At 41.0% G+C, this 22,682-nt stretch overlaps 4 protein-coding genes across 7 annotated transcripts; 3 read left to right on the top strand and 1 right to left on the bottom strand.

The window, feature by feature from the left end:
* The first annotated feature begins 517 nt into the window (after positions 1–517).
* LOC135581584 (uncharacterized) lies at positions 518–5,707 on the top strand. 4 transcript variants are annotated; one of them, XM_065114852.1, is made up of 10 exons: positions 518–745; positions 999–1,095; positions 1,541–1,716; positions 1,843–1,909; positions 2,009–2,070; positions 3,193–3,278; positions 3,587–3,777; positions 3,969–4,103; positions 4,220–4,417; positions 4,488–5,707. In XM_065114852.1, exons 1-5 carry the CDS (start codon positions 653–655, stop codon positions 2,023–2,025), a joined length of 450 nt encoding a protein of 149 aa, XP_064970924.1. In that variant the 5' UTR covers positions 518–652; the 3' UTR covers positions 2,026–2,070; positions 3,193–3,278; positions 3,587–3,777; positions 3,969–4,103; positions 4,220–4,417; positions 4,488–5,707. The 4 variants fall into 4 exon arrangements, with proteins under 4 accessions (XP_064970924.1, XP_064970923.1, XP_064970925.1 ...); XM_065114851.1 differs by having other exon boundaries at positions 3,182–3,278; XM_065114853.1 differs by lacking the exon at positions 3,193–3,278.
* Positions 4,709–5,526, bottom strand: LOC135615837 (uncharacterized). The gene has a single exon (XM_065114850.1). It carries the CDS (start codon positions 5,524–5,526, stop codon positions 4,948–4,950), a length of 579 nt encoding a protein of 192 aa, XP_064970922.1. The 3' UTR covers positions 4,709–4,947.
* Positions 5,708–6,155: 448 nt separating the features above from the next.
* Positions 6,156–13,177, top strand: LOC103990184 (guanylyl cyclase 1). The gene is made up of 9 exons (XM_009409252.3): positions 6,156–6,562; positions 6,657–6,781; positions 8,492–8,603; positions 9,264–9,338; positions 9,465–9,553; positions 9,947–10,008; positions 10,636–10,708; positions 12,079–12,154; positions 12,795–13,177. Exons 1-9 carry the CDS (start codon positions 6,392–6,394, stop codon positions 12,840–12,842), a joined length of 831 nt encoding a protein of 276 aa, XP_009407527.2. The 5' UTR covers positions 6,156–6,391; the 3' UTR covers positions 12,843–13,177.
* Positions 13,178–19,651: 6,474 nt separating this feature from the next.
* On the top strand, positions 19,652–22,300 carry LOC103990185 (uncharacterized). Its single transcript, XM_065114849.1, has 5 exons — positions 19,652–20,284; positions 20,370–20,714; positions 20,797–21,076; positions 21,337–21,444; positions 21,533–22,300. The coding sequence occupies exons 1-5, from the start codon at positions 19,985–19,987 to the stop codon at positions 21,670–21,672; spliced, it is 1,173 nt and encodes a 390-aa protein (XP_064970921.1). The 5' UTR covers positions 19,652–19,984; the 3' UTR covers positions 21,673–22,300.
* The last annotated feature ends 382 nt before the right edge of the window (positions 22,301–22,682 follow it).

Genomic DNA, 22,682 nt, shown 5'->3' with positions numbered 1-22,682 from the left:
TAAGTGTTGTCTTCAAAAACCACACGTACACTTTTTTTACTGAAGTTGAAACAACCAGCAGAGAGAAGCGACATCTCTCTGCCTTTAAATTAATTTTATTAGATGGTCATGTCAAGAACTTTACTATGAATTTAACCAATCTAATACACATGTAGCCTGAGCTGATGCATTATTAGGAAGGAATACATGTTTTCAATAAGATTTGACTTTAATAATCTAAACCCAATATATAAATATAATTATTAAGAACAGTTATTTTCATACTATATGCTTTAACATGCTATGATTGAAACGTTAATTTCGGATTGACCCTCTTACTAAGGGGTAAGGTTCGAAACCTTAACTCCGATATATATTTATCAATGTGTCAACTAACTTAGTAAAACTTTTGATAATATATCGTAAATTCGAATGATATTTTAATTATTTATTTATTTTAAAAAAATAAATAAATTCCCTACGACAATAACAAACGCATATGTCGATAATCATGTTAATGTGTTCGTTAGTGGGAAAAGTCACTCTCTTATGCCCCCTTTCACGTCTTTCTCCCTCGCACCATCCTCTCCCCTCGATTTATGCCCTCTTCCTCTACTCGGTAAGAGAGAGAGAGCGATGGAAGGATAAAACAAGCCGTCGTCTTCGATCGCCGATGAACTCGCATCGATCGATTCGTCCTTTGGTTCCTCGTCTTCGTCGTTGTCGCCTAACTACTTTCAGCACTGTCTTCCCTCCTCCTTCCACGGTGCGTGTTAGTCTGGTGGATGTTAGATTCATTGGCCCTTCGGTTCTGGATTCCGTAATGGGTTTCGGGGCCACCGTGGGGTTTTGGATCGAGTACTATTTGCGTCGTGCAACATGAACATCGATCTTTACTGTTCTTCTTACCTTTTGCGATCTGTCATTCGATGTCATCGATTAATCTGTCTCTGATCTTGTTTTCTGGGTTTTGTAAAGACGAGCCCTAAACGAATAAGTCGTGGTTCACGATGGCACAGGTGATAGCGAAACATTCGTCGCCAGACGACTTGTACCGGACCTTGAACAGGCAAAGCACTGATGGCCAGATCGGGAACGCTCAGAACGCAGCTGCAGGTTCTTGAACATTATTTTAACTCATTCCCTTTGTTGATGGCGATTAGGTTTCCTATAAATTGTGCTTGCCATTTAATTAGCCAGTGACCAAAGTAGCTCTTCCAAAGAACAACATCTAGTTAAGAAGCGTCATTTGATTCTTTTTATAGATAGCTTGTGAGTGATAATTCCTATGGTTTGCGCGCATGAGAGAACATGTAGATCAGAGGTATAATGCTCGAAGTAGTCATATATTCGTGCATGACTTTGCACAAGTTTTCCATTGTTCTCTTTTGTCTTGCTTTAAATAAAAAATATATTCTAAAATTTTGTGTCTTCTTTTGCAACTATTATAGCTGAGAAAACAATACTAATGAATGCTTTAATCCGCTAGATATGGTTTAAGCAAGGGGTTTTTATCCAAACAATCAGTAAATTACCCTCTGATATAATGATCCTTCTGCAGATGTCATGTCTCTGGGTAGTCCAACCAGAGGGCAAACAACACAGGGCAAGGATGATAAGCCTGTCTATCCCAATGAATCAGAAGAATCAGCCTGTTTTGGCTCGTCCGTGCACTATGGTGGTCGAGATTTCTCTGTCAACTCTCCATCAGACCGAATCTCTGGAGCTCCAAAAAGTGTAAGTAAAACAGCAAATTATGAAATCAGAAAGGCAGTCATCATGTCTAACTATTACAAGGAATCTAACTTTGTACTGCATGCAATCCAGTGTTAATTATTGTCATTCTGTTTAAACTGCTATCAGTATAAAACTAATGAAGGGAACAAACCAGGCGACACAAACATTGCCACTAGAGGTGAATGGTGGCAAGGTACGAAATACGTTTATAAACTTTATCCAAGTATTTCGATCCAAGAGAAGCAAATTAACTAAATTTTGCTTTTGCCCATTTCTTTTTTTTTTTTTTCAGGTTCCCTATATTACTGAAGACATTGACCTTATCAGAATGCTCTATGTTTTTAGAGGAAGAAGGTACTTTAAAGCCATGGACCCTAATTTCATATGTTTCCGTTGTTTGCACAATTTTTTTACTATTATATTTTACTGTTTCAAGCCACTGATGAATACTTTGTCATTTGAATTTATTAGGCGTGTGATTATTCTTGAATGTCTTTCCTAACCTTCCAGGAAATTACCAGTCTTTTAGATCTAAAGGTGTTTAGTTATGTTATTGCTTCAGTATGTTTTTTTGTTTGTCAAGGATAGAGTGTTACCATTAATGGTCAGCTTGTTCAAAATATATTTTCTCAGTGTTTTAGGTCATCTATAGTGGGTGAATCAAGACTAGTTCTTGAGTTTCTGTCTTTCTTTCTTTTTTTTCTTTTTGTCCCAATGCTTAGTTGCAGCCTCCAGGCTCGAACCATAGAACCTGTTATCTACCATACTGATTGTATTGCATGTCCAGATATTGTTTACTAAGATGGATTATTTTTTAATGACCAGATTCTGGAAGGTTGATTCAGTTACTTCATTTAATCATTATATGATAGACAACACTCTTTTAGCTCAATTTCAAATGGTCTTATATTTTTAGGTTCATGTTTTCTTTAAGTCCTGTTTTAGATCTTAATTATTTTTAAGTTGCAAATTCTAAAGTTAGATTAGATGGACAAAAAAATCAACAAGAGATACAGGTAGAATATTAACAGATTATATGCAGGATTTTTTAATTGATTAAACTAACCAACATGAGGTTCAAGTGGAACTCTTGAAGATGATAAATGACTCAACTAAACTGTCAGAACAAAGGCAACCATTTCCTTGAGATGCTACCCTTCAGAGAATTGCAACTGTTTTATGAAAAGAGAAAAAACTGTGCCTACCATGTTGCTTCAAGGCTCCAGTTTGACAACTAATAAAAACAGTTCATGTGCAAAACCAAATGAAAATTTTAATCGGTTTCACTGGTTGAATATTTATTCTGTATTTTCTTTTCTTTTCTTCAGTCTACAATCAGAATGACATTGCTATTTGAAGAGGCAATTTCAAAGACCTTAAGATAATACCGTGTTGCCTCAGTCATTCTAGTTTTCACCTTCACCATCAGCATTGCAATCCCGATCCTAACAGGGTTTTTTTCTAGAGCAATTGCAGGACCTTGCAAGCTACCATTATTTCAGCAATCAGGTCTCATGTGGTTCCTTCTTGCGGGCATCAGCTCAAACAACCGTTTAATCTTGGTATTTAACTTCTTTCTTGATGTAGGAGTGAAAAGATAAAATTCTTGGAAAGTTGATTAGAACTTGGGTACTATCTATCAATGGACTTCGATATTTGAACAGTGAAGCCTTCACCTCCAGCTTCTACCTTCGTGAGGTTGTGAGGCTGCTCAGAAATATATCATACAATACATATAAATAGCACATAACTAGGTGTTGTACAAATTGACTACGGGGTGATGGTTTCGCAGATGTTATTGCCAGGTCCTATCAAAACAGTTGTTATTCAGATATACTCGTCACTGCAATCTGAGATTTTATTCTCGCAGGTCTTTCACAAGTCGCCAGTGCAGCACCTCTCCCTGCGAGAAACCTCGCCCTGGGCATGTCGTGACGCGGAAGCACATGGCGCCACATGAGGAATAAAGGAAAAAGGAAAAACAGCTCAGGGCCCAGCTGTTCGTGAAGTTGTCACTGGGAACATCGACGCTTTGACTCGAGGTGCCAACCTGAGCTTAGTGTAAGTTAACTGAACCTGAATCATAACCTGTATCGTACACTATACTATTTGGCTCACGCTAAACGAGTTAGGATGGGTTGAGCGGACGAATCTGGATCGGGATTGACAGGCATGCCTGATGATGATAATCATCTGCTGATGTTTTTATTTATTTTTCCAGTATTGATTGTTGGTGTTTAATCTGCTGACAGAGTTCAGAGGAGACAGCTGCACGACAACTATCTACGCTTGGTTTAGTGCAGCTCCAGCCTAACTTCAATCTGAAAGTATGATGTTTGGGTAGTTGAAGAGGGGTCAGGGTCCTACAGACTCTCAAGTACCATGGGGTAAATCCTTCGCACAACACAAGTGTTGTCTCCAGGGGCTATCTATCAGATTTGCCTAACTCTATGATTCCTTTCCAAGGGAATAAAAAGTTTTCCTGGTGTTGATTTGGGTACAGCAAAGTTACCCTGCCACATCCTGGTTGAGGTAGTAGACAGAGCAAGGGGAAACCAGGTTGGCATGTCACACCGACATTTGGGTGGAACTTGGCGATGAAGACTTGCGACAAAAAAATAGGAAGATGGGGAGGTTTCAAGCAAAGATGATGATGACGCCAATGACCGAGCTTATGCTCAGAGATTGCTTAACAAAGAAGGTAACTTCGTAAACCCTTTTGTGTGGTTTAGATGTCGGGAATCTAACTAAAACATTAAACAAAAACGCAGGTGAGGAGGACATGAAAAGATAGGTTGTGCGACGTACCCATGGAAACACATTGATGAATGCACATAGAAAGCATATGGGAATGAGGCAGTGAAGTCAACTTTTGACAAGATCCCAGGTTTTTCCAACGATGAGTGTGCTTGATTGATTTATTAGAATCAATACCTGCTCCCTTTATTAGAATCTACTCTCCATTTTGGATGATCTGTGGTCCACTGCAATCTCCAAAACCAAGTGATCTATTTCATAGACTAGAGAGAGACATTTACTAAGCAATTAACTGCTCAAATAGTATATGACAACAAACAAAATACACGAAGGTTAAAGTTGGACCATTGACTTCGAAGTCCCAAATACTCTTCTGTTATACAACTCAAACCAGATAGGTTAAGATTCAGTCCATACCTTATAAGGAGCAAATATTCAGAGCAGAAATCCAAACCCTAGCTCACTTATTCTGGTTCATCTCAAGCCGTGGTGTGAGCGGCGCGTGAAGGCATAGAAGATGATGGCGATGTAGATGATCATGGCGGTGGGGATGAGGGTGACGAGCGGCACGATGGCCCCCACCGCGATGCCGCTGCACCCGAGCCTGCCGAGCTTGACCTGGACCACGTTGACGAGGGCCAACGTGAGGAAGCCGCAGCCCAGAACGGAACCGACGGCGGAGGCGACGATTCCGCCGCGCAGCACTGCTTTGTTGATGCGCGCCGCGGCGCGGCGGTGGGGGTGGACGAGGCGGACGGCCTGCTTGAGGCACAGCGCGATCAGGCTGGAGAAGAGGAAGGAGGCGAAGGCCAGGACGTGGAAGGAGACTAGGTCCTCCACTACCCGGTTGCCGACGGCGCAGTCGACGTCCGGAAGGCCGCCGTCGGGGTAAGAAGAGGGGTTCCAGGCGAGGCCGACGAAGACGGCGAAGGTGAAGAGGGAGTTGACGTTCATGATGCCGTCCAGAGCCGTGATGTCGATGCTCGTCCCTCCGCCGCCGCCGCGGGCGTCTCCGGCGTCTGGCCTCTCCGCGTAAGCGCCTCCCACGTCCATGGCGGGGCTCCGATTGGCGATGGGTACCGACGGGGAAGGCGGAGAACAAAGAAAAGTGAAGTGATGAGGGAGGCTTCAGGGAACCGTCGAAATAGCGAAGCTCGTCGTTTTGTTCCCCTTTTCCTGCGGGATTCTTTTAATGGTTTCTAAAGGGAAAGTAACACGGAAGTATCTTTACGTATCTATCCTCGTCAATTCTAAAAACAGCGCATCTGCCCTCCACAGTATACACCTCATTCTTCCCACACACAAAAACCGCGAACAGAGTCACACACCTAACCGACCACCACCACGGCTGCTTCGCGTCCAAGCCAAATTATTATCTCTATTATTTTCCTACCGCCGTACGAATCCGGTCTTCATTTCTCCATCCGACCCTCCGTGGAGACGATCTCCCGCTGGCGCATCGCTTCGCTTCGGATTTATTGGCCCATTATTACTGCCTCCTATCCCGCAATCCCCGTACGAAGTAATAAATGAGATGGATAATTATTAAAAAGAAAAAAAGAAAAAGAAAAAGCCGCGGTGCATCATTTTACCCTCCCCAGGCGGCACACCCGCGTCTCCAGTGGGGCGCGAATTGGACGGCCCCACGTGGATCCCGGGTTTAGTAGTATCTGTCGTCTGGTGGCAGAAGGCGTCGCGGAACTCCGTCGTCTCCCATTTATAGTTTTATAGGCCGCTGAGTTCGGTCGATTCGTGAATGACCGACCAATTCTGCTGCTTCTTCCAAATCGGATTAATTGATGAATCGAGTCGGTGCGGATCGCCCTCCGCCGCGGCGGCAGCATCGGCTTCCTGTTGCCTAAATCTGGGGGGTTGCTTTTGATGCTATGAATGAAACCGCTGCCCTGGAGCGGCTTGAATGGTTCTGTGGCCTTTCCGCCTTATTGCTGACAAGCTGGTGAAGATGATCGGAGGAAGGGCGGCACGCCGTAATGCTGGTGGTGATGAGGAGGAGGTGGAGGCGAACGAAGGCCGTCTTTTCTCCTTCCGTTTTGATCGTCCCGTCTCTTGTCGCTCTCGCTTCGTGGATGTTGGTCTTCTTCCTTTGTTATCCCAATTCTCCTCCGTTTCGGCGGCTGATTGCCCTGCCTGATTGATGATGGTGGTGTCGTGTGGTTTTCTAGGTCCCTCATGTGCGGCAGCGATTCGATTGGGACTGCGGCCTCGCCTGCGTGTTGATGGTCTTGAGGACCATAGGGTTGGAGCAGTACGACATCCACGACCTCGAGAAGCTTTGCCGCACCACAAGGTGAGCCCTCTTTCTTCTTATTCTTGCTGGATAGATTGTGTCGCTCCTTTTGCGCACAAATTGGATGGCTTCGGATGTGAAAGCATCGAACCATGGTCCACCCGAGGAGCAGATTCTTGAAAGGGGAAAAAGAAGCTGGAAAAATGTTGCCAAAAAGATCAAATCTGCTCAAATAGGGATTCGAGGAGTGTCTAGTTTCAGATGGCCCTATTAGTTACAAAAATATTTTCATGGTAGATGTAATTTGGCTTGATTTGGCTCTTAATTTCTCTTCAATAGTAAAATCCTCTGCTTTATCTTCACCAGCTAGATTTCCCTTTCCTTTGTTCTTCTCTCTTTCAAGCCACTATTAAATGTACATTAAATTGCTTTGTTGGAGCTATTTCCCCTTCAATCACACGTGACGGTGTCTATGATGCCACGCAATCTTGCCATGTTTTGAATGTCCTATCTCCAAGCATGGCCTTTTAGACGACATTGTCAAACTTTGTCAGGTTATGATTGCATAGCACATGTAACCCTAGGAATATAACTTAAGTCGCAACGGTAGATATGTGTTGATATAGTTTTAAGTCATGTGAAGTACTAATGCTATAGAACTTTGGTTATGATTGTGGAATGCGACCGGGAGAATACAGCAACTCAAACCTTGCAATAGAACTTACAGAGAAGGAACTTCTGAAGTGTGCTTATTTTCTTGTACAATATTTTTCTTCTAAAAGGAATTCATGTAGACTGAACCATTTAGATGAGCTAATCGGAAAAGATGGACCTCTATAGACCTGAGACTTCTAACAGGCCTTTTAATCTATTACAATGTTCATGCTACTAACAAAGACATAGATCCAACTAGATGGGTTTACTCGAGCATGTTACTGGTTTTTTTTTGTGTGTGTGTGTGTTGGGGTGTGGTTAAGGGATCAGATTATAGTAATATTAAAACAAATAGATAGTGATCACATTTGATGTTAGAAGTCTGTTACAAAAGTTCCATTATCTATATGTTCCGTCATAATGAAACAAGCTTATCATTGGTTTATTCAGACTATTTCACGTCTTTTAGCATCTGCAAATTTTGGTAGAAAATTAAGTTTTTTGAGTCTATGATTATTAGTTATCACTAAATTTTCAAAGCTGGTGTATGCTTTCTTAGCCTTTGTTGCACTGAATTCAAATTATGTTGATCTGAACATGCCTTAAATATGATTTTCTTAGATGTTTCAATTTACCAAGGGCTATATACTAAAAGAATCCATTCTGGGATCTGCAGTTACAATACGGCTTTGAAAGTTGTTAATAATGATAAATATTGCACATAGGATATTTATAACCTGGTGAATTACTAGTTTATGATAATGAATGTGGTGGATTTACTGAACTCATGGATTCTCAGAATGAACTAGACTTTGCAATTCAAATTTTGGAACTTTGTCACCTGTGGCACTAATCCAAGTACTTGATATGCAAACTTGTCGACATTTGTTATCTAGAATTTACATGTTGATGTGCTTTAAAAAAAGGAAAAAAAACCTGGTTTTCCCATTTGTGGATATGATGCACTTCACTTTTAGATGCCTTTCTTGTGTATCAATTCACCCAATGTATGTTCCTGCAAAATATGGAAAAGATTGTAATATTCAGTTTGTCTTTCTTAAATCACCTGGCATGGCATGATTTTGGACACTGATATTTCTGCACTTCTTTTTGCAGCATTTGGACTGTTGATCTAGCATACTTGTTGCATACGTTTTCTGTGGACTTCTCTTTCTTGACTGTCACTTTAGGTGCAAATCCAGATTATTCAGCTGAATCCTACTATAGGGTGAGTGCCCAATCAAAGTCTTCATTTCAGCAAATTTATGTCACTTTTTTGCATATTAAAGTTTTTCAGAACTGTTGAAGAGGCATCCTACTTTTTAGAATATATGCAGATTCATGTCACTTTATTCTACTGTGGCTAATTCTTTGAGTGTTATTCAAGACGCATCGCTATTATTGGTCTCATACTTTCACTAAAGTGTCAGAGATAAAATTATTCCTTTCTGGAGAATTAAGAGAAATGGATATGTTGATTATACTGTTCTAAAGTATGAAACAGAAGAAGTTCTACATAAATAGATGCATGATACACTGAAAATGCACATGCAGTTGTAGGTATCATGTATGTATCACTTCTCAGCTATTGTTCATGGCTCTTTACAAACATGCACCATGCGTGCTTTATGCTCTTTTTTTGGGTACAGGATTTGTACTTGCTATAGTTTGGGTGCCTCACACTTTTGCTTTTTAAATAAATTTATAGTTATTTCTTATTCAATATCAGATGTATGCTCCTAGTCATGGTTTCTCTTGTGATATTTTCCTCTTTTTTCAATTGCTCAGATCCCCACATACACCTCTTTTACATAGACTGTGTGGCTGTTTATCCTTATTCTCCCTTATAAACAACAGTCTAAACTTGATGACGTTTGAACATATACAGGAACAACTGCAAGATGACATAGGAAGAGTAGACGGACTTTTTGAAAAAGCACTTGAAGCTGGAATTAGCATACAAGTATGTGTCTGTACTTCTTATCAACATGTGGATGTTATGGCCACTGCTTAAAAAGTTATATAATGTGGTTGAATGAGTACCTATCTACTCGCTTTACTAGTTTAAAACATTTATCATGTTCCACAGTGCAGATCCATCAGTGCAAAAGATATTTCTTGGCTAATACTATCAGGCCAATGTGTTGCTGTTGCTTTAGTTAACAAGATCAAGTTAAGGTAAAAGCTCTACCCAAATTTACCCATCTCTTGTGGGGTTTAAGATCTAGTTAGCACCTTCATAGATAACTTTCATATATTAAAAAATCTTAGCTAGTTTTTCATAACCTTGTGATCCTACACTCTCTTCCCGACCACCCCTCTCTCCCTCCTTACTAAGTGATAAAGTATACAGATTTCATTACCTTTCTGAACTTATAGTTTAGATCTTTAGTCTCATGAACATGAACCACCAGCAGTAGACCTATACTATGGGACACCAAATCACAGTGAAAAAAAAAAGTTCTTGTTTGGCGTTTTTATCATATGGTAATTAAAGATCTGTTCATGTTGGACGACTATTGATTCTTTTTGGACCATTAATTGATTTTCCCAATACTATATTTCATGCAGTCAATCCTGGACAAAAGATGCTCCTGTTGCTGAGTGCTATATGAGCAACACAGATTATATGGGTAAGTTCTTTGATATACAGTTGTACCATTATTTTCTTATTTATATTAACCATGAGGTATTATTAGTCAGTAAGCTGGAAACTATACATGATATGTACAAACTAGACTTCATGATGCCCTGGCGATGGTGTGTCAGGCATTCATTTTAAATGTGAATAAAATAGTGTACTAATGATATTCTTTCAGTGAATCAAAGAAATCAATATATTTAAATTGACAATGATATAGCCAGCTTTCTTTGATAATAGTAGTTGGAAATGTCATTAAATGGAAGAAGAGCAATCCATGGCAGAGGCTGAAAAGTCTATGTCTGTATTGCAAATTAAATCAGTTTATCTGAAACATCAGTTGATGACTTTTACTGAAGTCATCCTCTGACACAAGCCTCCCTGAACTGTCAGCTCCTTGTATGTCATCTGGCGATGACAAAATATTTGTCATAGCCATCTGTCACTTGTTTATTCTTGTTCTTTGTTAACAGTTTGTTTAACATTTGACCAAATTAAATTGCTTGAATTCTGTTGTTGTAAGTTGTACCATCTTTTTCTCTTTGTCTTTCAAAGTTATTCTTTTTGCTATATTGTCATTACATTTATATTGGTTAAGTGAAATAAATTCTTTGAGCAGGGCATTATGTTGTAATATGTGGCTACGATGGAGATAACGGTGAATTTGAAATAAGAGATCCTGCCAGTTCTAGGTGCATTTTTTTTACACTGAAATAAGGATAGGACCAGCATTTTATTATCATCTTCTTCCAGAATTGCGAATGGGGTTTCTTTTTGGGTCTCTGATGGTATTATTTGATTATGAAACTGGTTTTTGGAAAGTGTGTTTTCCATGAAAGTAAATCAAATCTCTAGCAACTATATGCATCACTATTTGGCCAAATTCAGTCTTAATGAATTGACATGTGCACTATGCAATGCCATTCTAAATGTGTTCCTGAAGGCAATGGATGTTTTAGAAATGATTTGGTTAAGCTTGCTATAAAACTGTAGTTTGCCATTAATAAAAATGTTCTGAACATAATGGGTGAAGCAACTTTGAAGCGACCTTTTGGTTGTGGTGCACCTGTACTTATATAATTTGGCGTCTACATATCATGTCTTTCTTTTATGCATGAGAGGTCATCTGAGGTTATCTCTGTCAAAAGAATCATCCTTCCTTTAATAAGTTACTCAACATATTGATCTATCATTTATTAAATAGCATCACCAAGAATCTTGAATTTTACAATCTTGTTTGAACCTTCAAAAGCTCGAAACACTCCTGTTCATATTGAGCAACACATTTGCTATAAAACTTTTGTCCTTTTTTTTCGGTGATAATACAAGATGGAAGTCAGTTTCTGTGGCATTCCTATCATAGGACCATATGATACCTAACCATTTCATATTAAAGTTACAACTTTGACAAGCATCTCAGGTCATGTTTGACTAGATTGAATTTAGTCGTTTTCCATTTTCTCTCTGGGGTTCTGTTTTGGGTTTTATTTAATGTGGCAACCGGTACTAATATATTGATCAATTCACCATCGTGCACGTGAGCTCCCAATTAGGTATCCATCATATAGATCATGGTCAGAATTAATCATTTTCACATTGTCGTCAAATCAGTGATCATCTTTTGATTTGTGTATCTCTTTTGTTCATCACGTCATTTGAAATAGTCATTGTTAATTGTTCACTATTTTGTTCATCACATCATATAGGATTTTCCTGTAGCTGTTTGTAACTGCAGCACAGAGGTTGTGATTTAGTTGTGTGGACAAAAGAATGCCTTGTAGGCCCTCTTTTACCAATTTTACCTTGATAAATCATCTCATCCCAATCGGAGAATTCTGTATGAGTAAAACATTGTGAAAAAGTATTTTGCTGACCATCCTAGTCTCAGATTTCCAAGACTGCATAATTGTTCAGTCTACACTATGTAGCTGAGTTTTATGCATTTGAAGTATTGTTCTCTACATGGCATTATTTCCTTGTTTAATATTTTAATTTCTCTTTGGTATGATCATATTGTCCAATAAGCACTTCTTTTATTCATTTCTCTGTGAAAATTCTTTAGGAAATATGAGAAAGTTTCCATGAAGTGCCTGGATGAAGCGCGGAAATCATATGGCACCGACGAAGATATTCTATTGGTAAAATATTCTTTCTATTGCTATCACATGAGAATCAATTTTGCTTGTACCATGTTGTCCTTGAGATGCCTTGTGATATATTCGCAAAGCATGCTTCTTCCTCAGTTATTTCTTATGATCACTTTTTGAGTCTCGAGACGCGTCACTTGTTTTGGAATATGGGTTAGTGTTCTTTGTGTCAAAGTTGTTAGCTAAAGTTGTCGATTTTGCATGGTCTACGAGAAGATTCTTGAAATAAAATTGGTCCCAAAAATCAGAAGGACACCTTTTTCTGCTAAACAAACAGATAAATTGCATGATTTTGGCATACAATGACTTGTACTCTGCGTCATGGGTTTGGTGTTTGCTGTTACATACATAACAGAGTTACCAATCGAGCAATTGGTTAAATCGGTAATGACAAACTTTGGATCTTAGTATTGGGGTCTGTATTTTCTTTTCCTCGTGGTCGATCAATGCTTTCAATATGAACTATTTCTTAACATACTGCTACTAGGAACCCGCACTGGAAATTGCATGCTTGTCGAGCTATTGGAGTTGTTTGTGAAACTGAGATTTTGTTCTGTAGATCCTAAACCAAGGGAACAGATTTGCACTCCTTGTTTCCTCTTTCCATACCTTGGTTTTTCTCCCTGTGCAGGTATCTTTGAATGGCCGAGAATGTGAAAACCTTTCGCCCAAACTCTAATAGCAGGCGCAGCTGTCGTCTTTACAGTCATGCTTTGCAGGGCTGTTCAAGTTGCATCCAATCGCTGCTGGCCGGGTTACATGTACTGTCTGCATATTAACTTCAAAACACACAAAGCAAACTTGTAAATGTGTGAAAAATGAATGTAGATCATGAAAGAAGGATAATTTTACATGGATATATTTATAGTCGTTCAACCTGGGGATCATCTTGGTAGGCTGGTGAATCAGACTGTTTTGTTTCTGAGTCGAACGAGAATCTAGACATGTAACATATGCGACATATAGTATGCTTACACTGTAATTTATAGGTACAATCGAACTCATTTACTGCGACATATAGTGTGCGAGGGATATGTTGGATGCAGTTCTGAAATGTCAATGTAACAATTGATCTTATGATTGGAAATCTCCAGCAACTTTATAGGTGCAGGTCTTCTTCCATTCTTCCACCACACAACTTGCCACTTCACTGTCCCACGTTGTAATCGCTTTCGGTATGATGCCGATCGCAAATGGAGTTCAGGAGTCGGGTCGAATGGATTGGTGGGGCATCTGAGAAGTTGTGCCTTGTACGTCACTTGTTGTTGGAGCTGATAAGAACATCTTTTAATCAGCGTGTGGGCTGAGATCTGACTGTTCGTTCTTCAGATTCGGATCGTTTTTTAGGCGGAGTGCAGGTAATCGATCACTGTCGTGCAAAGGCCGGTCAACCATTGGGGGCTGGTGAGGGATCGTTCTTGTTCGGGTGTCAACGTCTTGGACTTTGTGACCGGGAAGAATCTCCAAGCAATCGAGGAATCTTGAGACGGGTAACACAAAAACACCTCCCGGCAAGGGAGAAGCGGCATTAGAATCTCAATATTTTGGATTAAGCTGATGATGATGGATTAGCGTGTAGTGGCTTGTGCACATTAATTATCCAAAACAACTACCAACCGCACATCCAGCGCTTTTTATGTAAAAATAATAATTCTATTGACAATTCTCTTTTTGTTCTTTTATTATTTTTATTCTAATTTTTTTAATATTTTATGGACTTTTTTTATGTGAATAAACGTAAATATTTTTTTTCTTCTTTTTCGAATAACGAGCATCGTCGGAGTAACTTCCGATGGTAGGAGGGAAGGGAGTGGGCGGAAGTAGAGAGAGTCGAGGGGATACAGTAAGGAAGGATATGGAGGTAGGAGAGAGCAGAAGATAAAGGGAAAAGAGGAGGAGAAGTTGATGGATTTGAGGGGAAGGAGGAGTTGTGGAAAATAATAATATTATTATTATTAGTAATTAAGAGACATAATTATTTCTTACTAATTACAAACTATTTTTTATATAACTTTTATTTTTTATAAAAAAAATTATTATTTTTCTTAGGAAAAATTATATGATATTCATCGCTTTCACTTTGTCGTACAAGCCAATTATTGCTAATGGTGATGTGATATGTTTATCCATGTTTAATATTAAATAAAAATCTTATAATTATATATATGGTTACGTTTCATGATGAAATCAAGAGAGAAAGATAAGATATTGATATTTGTTATCAAAGAAGAACGAGGGGTACGATGATAAAAAACAAATGAGTGGTAACGTGATGGGTGAGAGTATACCAATAATAGCTAACGAAAGATAAAAGACTCGGATGGCAGTGAACATCACGATTAATCACATCTTTTATAAAATTTTTAAAAAAAAGTTAAAAAAATAAAACTTAGTATATATATATATATATATATATATATATATATATATATATATATATATATATATATATATATAGGATAGAGAAGCTGTTATTATTTTATTTTCTCCATCGAAATAGTGATATTATGGTGGTGCGGTCATGGTACTTATTTATAATTTAAATTTCCTAGAAAGTTGGACACACAGTTAAGTCATCAAAATATATACACATTCATAAAGGAAGGAATCGGAAATAGAGTAATAATGTATTGATTTCCTTTGAGAGGAAAAACTCATCTTGTATGATGAGTTGACATTGACACATTTCTCCCGAACCATAATCTGAAGATTCGGTCCCACCTTGAGATTAAAGCAAAAGAGGCACTCCAACCCACGACTCCGAAGCACATCAAATCCACCACCTCGATCACCAGCTTCTGTGCTAGAAGATGATCATAAGAGTTTAGGTCAACGTTGTAAGATCTGCTGACATTTACGACCGGACGTGGGGTCAAAGCTGTCATCTGCCGCTCATGCATGGCTCAGTAGTATCAGAGTCATCGAAGAGAAAGAAAACTCAGACAAAATGTTGTGGCGATGTGCATTATTGGTTTCTGAGAGGGCAGAGAAAGAGTGGTAGGCCACGAAAACCGAGAAGAAAGCAGCGACAGCGGGCGAGAGGACGCCAGCTTTCTGCCCGTCCTTTCCTTCCGCCATTTGCTGCAGAGTTCTGACAAGATGGTGACCAAAAGTAGTAGAAACGCCGAGGAAGAAAAGGAGGAGGAAGATGCGGGGGTACGTCAAAGCTGTCGTTCATCGTATGTTTGCTGTGCTGCTGCCGGTTTTGGGAACCCAACTCTTGCGTCTTCGTTCGATGCTTTGCTCCTCCGTCTGCGCTCCGCTGAGCCGTTAAGTAGACTTCATGTCAACTGTGTCTCGAGCTGCATGTGGAGAGTGCTGGAGAAATAAGTCTCGTACCAACTTTAGCAGATAAGATCTTTGCTTTAAAAGAAGACACGAGAGTGCTGGAGAGTGCTGGAGAAATAAGCCTCTTGGTTGTGCCTATTGGCTATCTCGATGATATTGTATAGTAGGTCTATGTCGAGGGTGTCTCGGTTTGACCATTCTGATGTTTAAATCATAAAAACAGAAAGGGAGAAAAACAATAATATCAACGGTGTAAATGAGGGAGTAAAGAGTTTTTTTTTCTACTTGTCTCGACTTGGCCTAAGGCTTGACATTTATATCTGGGCACTAGATGAGGTAGACCAGTCTCCATCAAGGCTCTTCTTACCCTATATAGTAAAGATATTAAATACAAGCGACTTGTCGATATATGCCCCTAGAAACAACACATAAGGACTGTTGTGGTGAAGCCTTCGGTTTGTCTTCCTTGCTTCTTTGAGTCAGGCAGAGCATGATTTTTTCCTCGTCCATCTAAAAGAAAAGACTGGTGAAATCGGATCATGCCACCGACCATTAATGTAGAGTCAGTTCTTTCTCCCAACTGTAAGATCGGTGAAGAGTGAGTCTCGTGGACCCATTTTAGAAAGTCAAAACAGGAGATATGACCTCTTGCCGACGATTGCAAGGAGTAATGTCTCCCATGCTGGTGTTTATATATTGTTTCTGTTAGTGTAAACAACTTTAAGTCGTGGCCTCGAGGCCGACGCGGCTTGGTTCGGGTCCGGATGATCGGGAATCTTCTTGGGACGTTTCTCGAGACTGTTGAGGTGGTCGATTACGGTGGTCCGATCAGGACGGGGTCGCCGTTTCCTCCGGGAAGGGGCTCCTCGCCTGGGCGTTTAGCGGGAGACCTCGGCCTTCACACCTGCACAAAGGTCGGGTCGGGGAGCTCGGCTCGACCCCTCCGACGATCAAATTAGTGTAGGGTGAATAGGGTTTCTTTAGCTCCGTCCTCCTCTCTTTCTCCTCAAAGCATAAGGGTTTTTATAGTAAGAATTATCGTTGCATGATGTGCCTGCCCGCAGGGAGTAGAATCGTACTTCTGGTAGTGTCTGACATTACCGTTGGTGTGGCGTGAGAAATCGAGCCTGAACAGGGTGTTAATGTGCCTCGGCAGGCGTTCCGGTTCGCGTTGACCAGGTGACTCATCAAGTTGACAGAGGCGAGATGCGTCACCTGATGCAGCTGATGTCACGTGAGTCTTATCGTAATTATTATCCTCATCAGTTTTCTTGATCTACGTGATGACGAAGCTGTTAGTGTTAAAATTATCCATATCATCGTTGGATAATAGCCTAAGTGCAATTATGATCTATCGACTCTCGTGGCCTATTATCCAAGAGAGAATGTTCGGATTTATCTTCTTTTGTCGCTCATACTTTCTCCCTCAGCATAGATGAAGGCTGAAGTGAAGGCCGTGAGGGAAAGGCTCGATGGCGGGAGATTCCAAACTTCATGGCGAAGGAAGAATTTGGCGGGTCCATCGGTTGCTTCGCGGGTTAAATCACACGAGTAGCGCTTCAATGATGTTGGAATTTTTATTTGTATTAAATGCATCCATTAATCGATTTCCATTTCCACACACACACACATATATATATATATATATATATATATATATATATATATATATATATATATATATATATATATATATATCAACTTTACGCTTTATTATTCTCTCTCTATTTTTATTCGCCTCTTTCGCGCCATCGGCATTTTCCGCGTCAGGCCGTGCCGTTCTTTTCGGTGGGGCGGCGCCACCGTTCCTCCGACCCTTAAACGTAGCATCGTCGTCGCTTGCCCCCTTTCAGCTCGCTTTTATTATATTTCCCTTGGAATAATAATAACTGCGCGGGGTGAGGGCGGGCGGAAGTGGCAGGACAATGAATCCGATTTAATGAAGGAGGGTGTGACGTCCGGGGAGCAGCGGGCATCGTGGGGCCTTCGCCGTCTGTCGCGGCTGCCGTCCTTTACGCCGAAAGTGACGGGCGCCGTCAAGCGGTGGGTCGGCCCATGTGACGGCGTCCCCTTGCTTTTCGGTGGTGGGGACGGGCGGTGGGGCGGATGGCCAGGGTGGGTGGAAGACGGAATCTTTATTGCCTGTATGTTTACCTGGAGATTCCGGATTCCGTTCGGGAGAGGTGGGGCGCCGAGTGTTACGGTGGCAACAACCGTGACCGCAGACCACAGAACAGGGCGGGGATACCAACAACCTGCGACCGACGCAGATCCTTGCGGGGAGGGGGGGGTGGCACATCAAAGGCAACTTTATTTACTGCCCCCGCCTACTTTATTTAGGCGGGCAGCTCGCCTACTTTATTTACTGCCCAGCTGTCCAACGCAGCTTTATTGTGTTTTTCTATTTTCTTCGACAAAAAATAATTTCTTTAATTTTTATTATATATTAAAAAATAAAAAATAAAGATCTTGATAATAAATATATCATAAGATCGTATATTTGAATTTTATTTTTAAATATTTTTCTTTTTTAAAATATCCTTTTGATTTTTTTTTTTATTTTTTCTTTCTTAAGTCCTCTGGAATGGAATCGTCCTATTAGATTTATTATAATATCAATTAGAATATATTAAAATAAAATTATAATATTTTTAATGTCACATAAAGTTATTATAATTTTATTAAAAACATTATGATTAATTCAAAAAATAATTATTAATTCATATTTTTATTAGTATACCAATCAATTAATATATTTTTATAGTATCTTTATTAAAATACTAAAAAATTATAAATAGCATGACGATGGACAAAAAAAATAGTTATCTTATAAACTCATCCAATACAGAAGACAAGACTTTTATTATTATTATTATTATTATTACATTGAAATTTATTTGATACTATCATAAATCAACAATGGGATCCATATACAAAGTTTAATTTCCTTGGGGCGCAGATCAATCTCGTGCTCGGATGACTGCTAATGACATAAAGATTATTATGTTATATGTATTTGATACGTAGCGTACAAAAGAGAGACTGTTTATAATAAAGGAAATGACGATTCCCATCGCTTTAATATAATGAACGTTTTGTCTCTTATCTCCGGCGAAAGAGATCGGACTGTGCACCCATGTCTTATGGTCTCCCAAGGAACATATCAATACTAGTATTTTTTTGAAGGACAACGTGGCTTCTCAGAGACGTCATGCTCCCTTTATCCTGACAAGTGTGGTGGACGAGTAGAGGGGTTGTTTACAATGGAAACACAAGGATTTTTCATCTTTCTAATAATAAATGTATATTATTTATCATAATTATAAAATATATATTCGATCTTCACACTTATATAATTAATCCCCATATATAAGAGATTTATCCTATCAATTTATAATATTTTAAAATAAATTTAAATATCTTCATCAAGAAATTATAAATCTTTCTTATATAAAAAAATTATTTGTTAATTATAGTATTTTTCGAATGATCCTATGGTAAGTACTTTGAAATTATATTATAAATCTATTAAAAAAATATTATTCCTGAGAAACTGAATTCGAATAGAAACTGATGAAATCTATTGAAAAAAATAAATTATAATAAAAATAAAATACTAATTAAAAAATATAAAAAATATATTGGAAAATAAAAAATAAAAAAAAAATAAAAAAGCCTTTTTTTTACTGGTACAATGGCCGAGCCCCTCAACTCGGTGTGGTCCGGTGATGGAAAGCTGATACGTTGTAGAAAACGATGGTCGTTTGAGCAACTTGCTGGCTTCTTCTTCTGCACCGTTCCTATCATTTGAGGTTTTTGGATTTATGTTGTGCTGTGTATTGTGATACGGATTCGTTTGTATTAAGTATCTTTAAATCTTACACCGAGCTTTGGCAATTGAAGAAGAAAAAGGAACAGCCCTAAATGGGTTTTGAAGTACCTCCTATTGATGTTTACAGCTTACTACATTAATTATTCTCTGCCGCAAGTCTTTACTATTTACCGACGGTGTAGGTGGGAAGCCCAACACGCGACCTGGGTTCGGGTGCGTGCGTTTGGGTGGTGGGACGGACACATGGCGGGTCGGTGGGGGCGGAGGACCGGTCACGGATGCGGCCATGGGATGGATCGGCAGTGCGGTGAGAAATTAGGGCTTTTGCGTTGCGTTCACCTCTTTTAAAGGCTTTCTTAGTCTCCTAAAAAGATGTGTGTGTGTGTGGGTTGGGGGGGCGTGTTGCGTTGCGGTTGTCCTGGAACTGGGAACGCCCTCAACCCCACTTCTCTTTACTGCTCACGGTTCCTCAACATTCCTCCCCCAAATCTCCATCTCTCTCCCTTTCCATCTGTTGATTTCTTCATCTCAGAAGAGAAGAGAAGAGGAGTTTTCGTAGCTACCCGCTCCTCCTCTGTGCATCTCATCTTATCACCACCTCTTCCTTCTATTTCTAGGCATCTCTCTGCTTGGTTATCCTTCGAACCAGTCCAACAACTGCGAGCAGCGCGCGTGCACACGTTTTGTTGTTGTTGTGTGACATGGCCAAAGAGTTTGATGATGGAGGGCTTTGGCTGCCTTCTGATTTCCTCTGCGACGAGTTCGTTCTCAGTGGAGGAGGAGGCAAGGACGGTGGGGGCGACTTTGCCGCGGCTTGCTTTACGGGCGAGTTCTCTTTTGGGTTTGGCTCAAATCTGGACTCTCCTGTGGAGTCGGTGACAGAGACGGAAGAGAGCGACGAGGAAGAGGACCACATCGCCGGGCTCACGCAGCAGATGGCTCGTTACTTCCTCCAAGACGAGGACAAGGATGCCTCCGGTGGTGCAGCGGACGACGCAAAGGTAACGAGTATTGATCCTCTTATCTGGCGACTAATTTATGTGGGCGTTCACGCCGGAGATCCGCTGATCCGACGAGTTCTTCAAGGCCATGGCACGCTCGCCCCAGTCAACGCTGTGCGCGTGGTCCACCGCCTCCAACAAGGGGAGCTCGAACGGCCCGTCGCTCGTCTCTTCGCCGCCATCCACGTCTCCGATGAAGAAGCAAAACAAGGATCCCGCTGACCTGCTCTACGAAGCCGCGGGGCAGGTGATTCGGATGCGGAGCAACGATCTTGGCCGTCGCGAGAGTCTCTACGACCGCGGGATTCTTGGCGCGCCGATTAAACCCACCCTGGCGGCGTCGGTGGCTTCAGAGAACGCGAGCTTTGGCTACCATGCGACCGGTGCCGTCACTCCCGTTCTCACGCATCAGCAACTGCAGGCAACACAAGTGAGCCTCGACCGTTTCGTTAATCTCTGATCCGCATCTCTTATTAGCCCTCAGTTCCCTGACATCTGGTGCTCTCTGTTAGTTTCACCATCCGAGGCAGCAGCAAACGATGAAGCAGCCGCTGTCGGTGGCCTGGGGAACGCAGAGCAAAGCCAGAGGCGGTGGCCGGCCCTTGGATCTATCGCCCTCCGCGTGGCCACCTCTCCGAAAACCGCCACCGCAGCAGCAGCAACCACCGCTTCCAGGGTCCGGGATGCGGGCCGTGTTCCTCCACAACGCCGGCTCGCGGAAGGAGTCCGCCGGGACCGGCGTCTTCCTGCCGCGGACGGTTGGCAAGAAGCTCGAGCCAAGGAAAAAGACCGGTAAAATTCTTTTCACCGCTAGAATCTCATCATTATTCTGTCGTTTCCTGTAAACCTTGGAGCGGTCCGCCATAGTCTTCCCATCATTCGTCGTCTCGGTGAGCAGTTCATTGGCGTTACTTTTCCTTTGTATCGGGAGTCAACATTAAGCTGGTAGACTTCGCCCTCGTTTCTCCCTTATTTGCTTTGATGTGCTACATGTCTCCTCGCTGTTCTCCCTTTTATACAGTGTGTTGCAACTTCTGCTTGATATTGCACAGGCTGTTCAACCGTGCTGGTTCCCGATAGGGTGGTTCAAGCTCTGAACCTGAACCTGAAGGAGTTCGCAGCACAGCCACGCTTCCCCGGTGGCTTTGTTCTGACTCATGGTGATTACTCTGAGATGCGTTCATGTCCACATTGGTGGAGTGTTGTTATCATATTCTAATTTGGAAGCTCTTGTTTTTGGCTTGGCAGATGCCCTTGTTGGGCGAAGCAGTGCGGGGCTATCACATCAGAGAAGGAAACACAACCTAACTGCCTCGCCGACGCCTGATGCAGCAGTGGCGACGGCAGCAACCCATGATATCGGCCTCCCTCAGGAATGGACCTACTGACCCATCTCACTTACACCAACTTACTGCAGTCTTGGTGCTTGCAATAGTTTTTATGATAGGGAGTAGGAGAAGAAATTATGAAGAATATATATATATATATATATATATATATATATATATATATATATATATATATATATATATATATATATATATATATATATATATATATGTGGCATAAGCAGCAGCAGTAGGGAATTTATAATGGATTTAGGAAGGTGGCAGCGCAGCAGATTTTGGCGGGGGATGCAGGGATGGATCGCAGGGTGTGAAGAAACAATAAGCGGTGGCTGTCTTATATTTGGAATCCTTTAGTTTCGCAATAAGGAATTCCAAGCTCTCTTTCACCTACGTCCAGCTTGATAGTCGTCATCAATCACCCCCCTAATTCTCTCTCTCTCTTTCTCTCTAGCAGCCTATGTGTGTGTGACGGAGCGCAAGAAATGTGCTGGTCGCTAAGAAATAAGCAGGGCTCCCAAGTTCGTTAGTTCTTTGCCGAGTCTCGAGTCTACTCTCTGGATGTGAAGAAAGCTATATAAGATCATGGTTTGCGGTTTGCATGTTTGGAAATAAAAATGTATCGATTGTAATCAAGTGTTAATGAAATATTGTATCTGCGTTCGAATTATTTGGCATGTTCATCCGACGTGGGGTTACCCACCACCGGCGACACGTTTCGTGCTGTACGACTTTGTGGGCCGGCGTCTGTGGTTTGGTTAATTCTTTTTCCTAAAGAATTCCCGAAAGCTGTAAATGACTCGAGAGACAGGCATGTCCTTCGCCAACTTTAGCCTGCAGAGGGAAGGAACACTTTTATGCTGGTTTCGAGGGATGCGACGGTGTGTGCTTTGCTTGGGAGAGAATGCGGCTGTGTTTATCATCTCAATCGTAGGATCAATTGATGTACATTGGAACGTTTCAATTTAATCATATGTCTTGTTGATCATTAATGGCGATCGATAAGAGGACCAGTCGCGTTCGGAAAGTGACTTGTCATTATGGTCAAATTT

This window comes from Musa acuminata, chromosome BXJ2-6 (genome assembly GCF_036884655.1).
Source record: "Musa acuminata AAA Group cultivar baxijiao chromosome BXJ2-6, Cavendish_Baxijiao_AAA, whole genome shotgun sequence".
Classification (NCBI taxonomy): domain Eukaryota; kingdom Viridiplantae; phylum Streptophyta; class Magnoliopsida; order Zingiberales; family Musaceae; genus Musa; species Musa acuminata.
This window is presented reverse-complemented; position numbering and strand designations above follow the sequence as displayed.

Bases quoted from the DNA above. Each gene is read 5' to 3' on its own strand.
- LOC135581584 (XM_065114853.1), top strand. From the start codon at position 653: ATGAACTCGCATCGATCGATTCGTCCTTTGGTTCCTCGTCTTCGTCGT. The intron at 1,096-1,540 runs GTTCTTGAACAT...ATCCTTCTGCAG, and splicing joins CGCTCAGAACGCAGCTGCAG to ATGTCATGTCTCTGGGTAGT. The intron at 1,717-1,842 runs GTAAGTAAAACA...AACTGCTATCAG, and splicing joins TCTCTGGAGCTCCAAAAAGT to TATAAAACTAATGAAGGGAA.
- LOC135615837 (XM_065114850.1), bottom strand. From the start codon at position 5,526: ATGGACGTGGGAGGCGCTTACGCGGAGAGGCCAGACGCCGGAGACGCC.
- LOC103990184 (XM_009409252.3), top strand. From the start codon at position 6,392: ATGGTTCTGTGGCCTTTCCGCCTTATTGCTGACAAGCTGGTGAAGATG. The intron at 6,563-6,656 runs GTTGGTCTTCTT...GTGGTTTTCTAG, and splicing joins GTCGCTCTCGCTTCGTGGAT to GTCCCTCATGTGCGGCAGCG. The intron at 9,339-9,464 runs GTATGTGTCTGT...CATGTTCCACAG, and splicing joins AAGCTGGAATTAGCATACAA to TGCAGATCCATCAGTGCAAA.
- LOC103990185 (XM_065114849.1), top strand. From the start codon at position 19,985: ATGGCCAAAGAGTTTGATGATGGAGGGCTTTGGCTGCCTTCTGATTTC. The intron at 20,285-20,369 runs GTAACGAGTATT...GAGTTCTTCAAG, and splicing joins GTGCAGCGGACGACGCAAAG to GCCATGGCACGCTCGCCCCA. The intron at 21,445-21,532 runs GTGATTACTCTG...TTGGCTTGGCAG, and splicing joins TGGCTTTGTTCTGACTCATG to ATGCCCTTGTTGGGCGAAGC.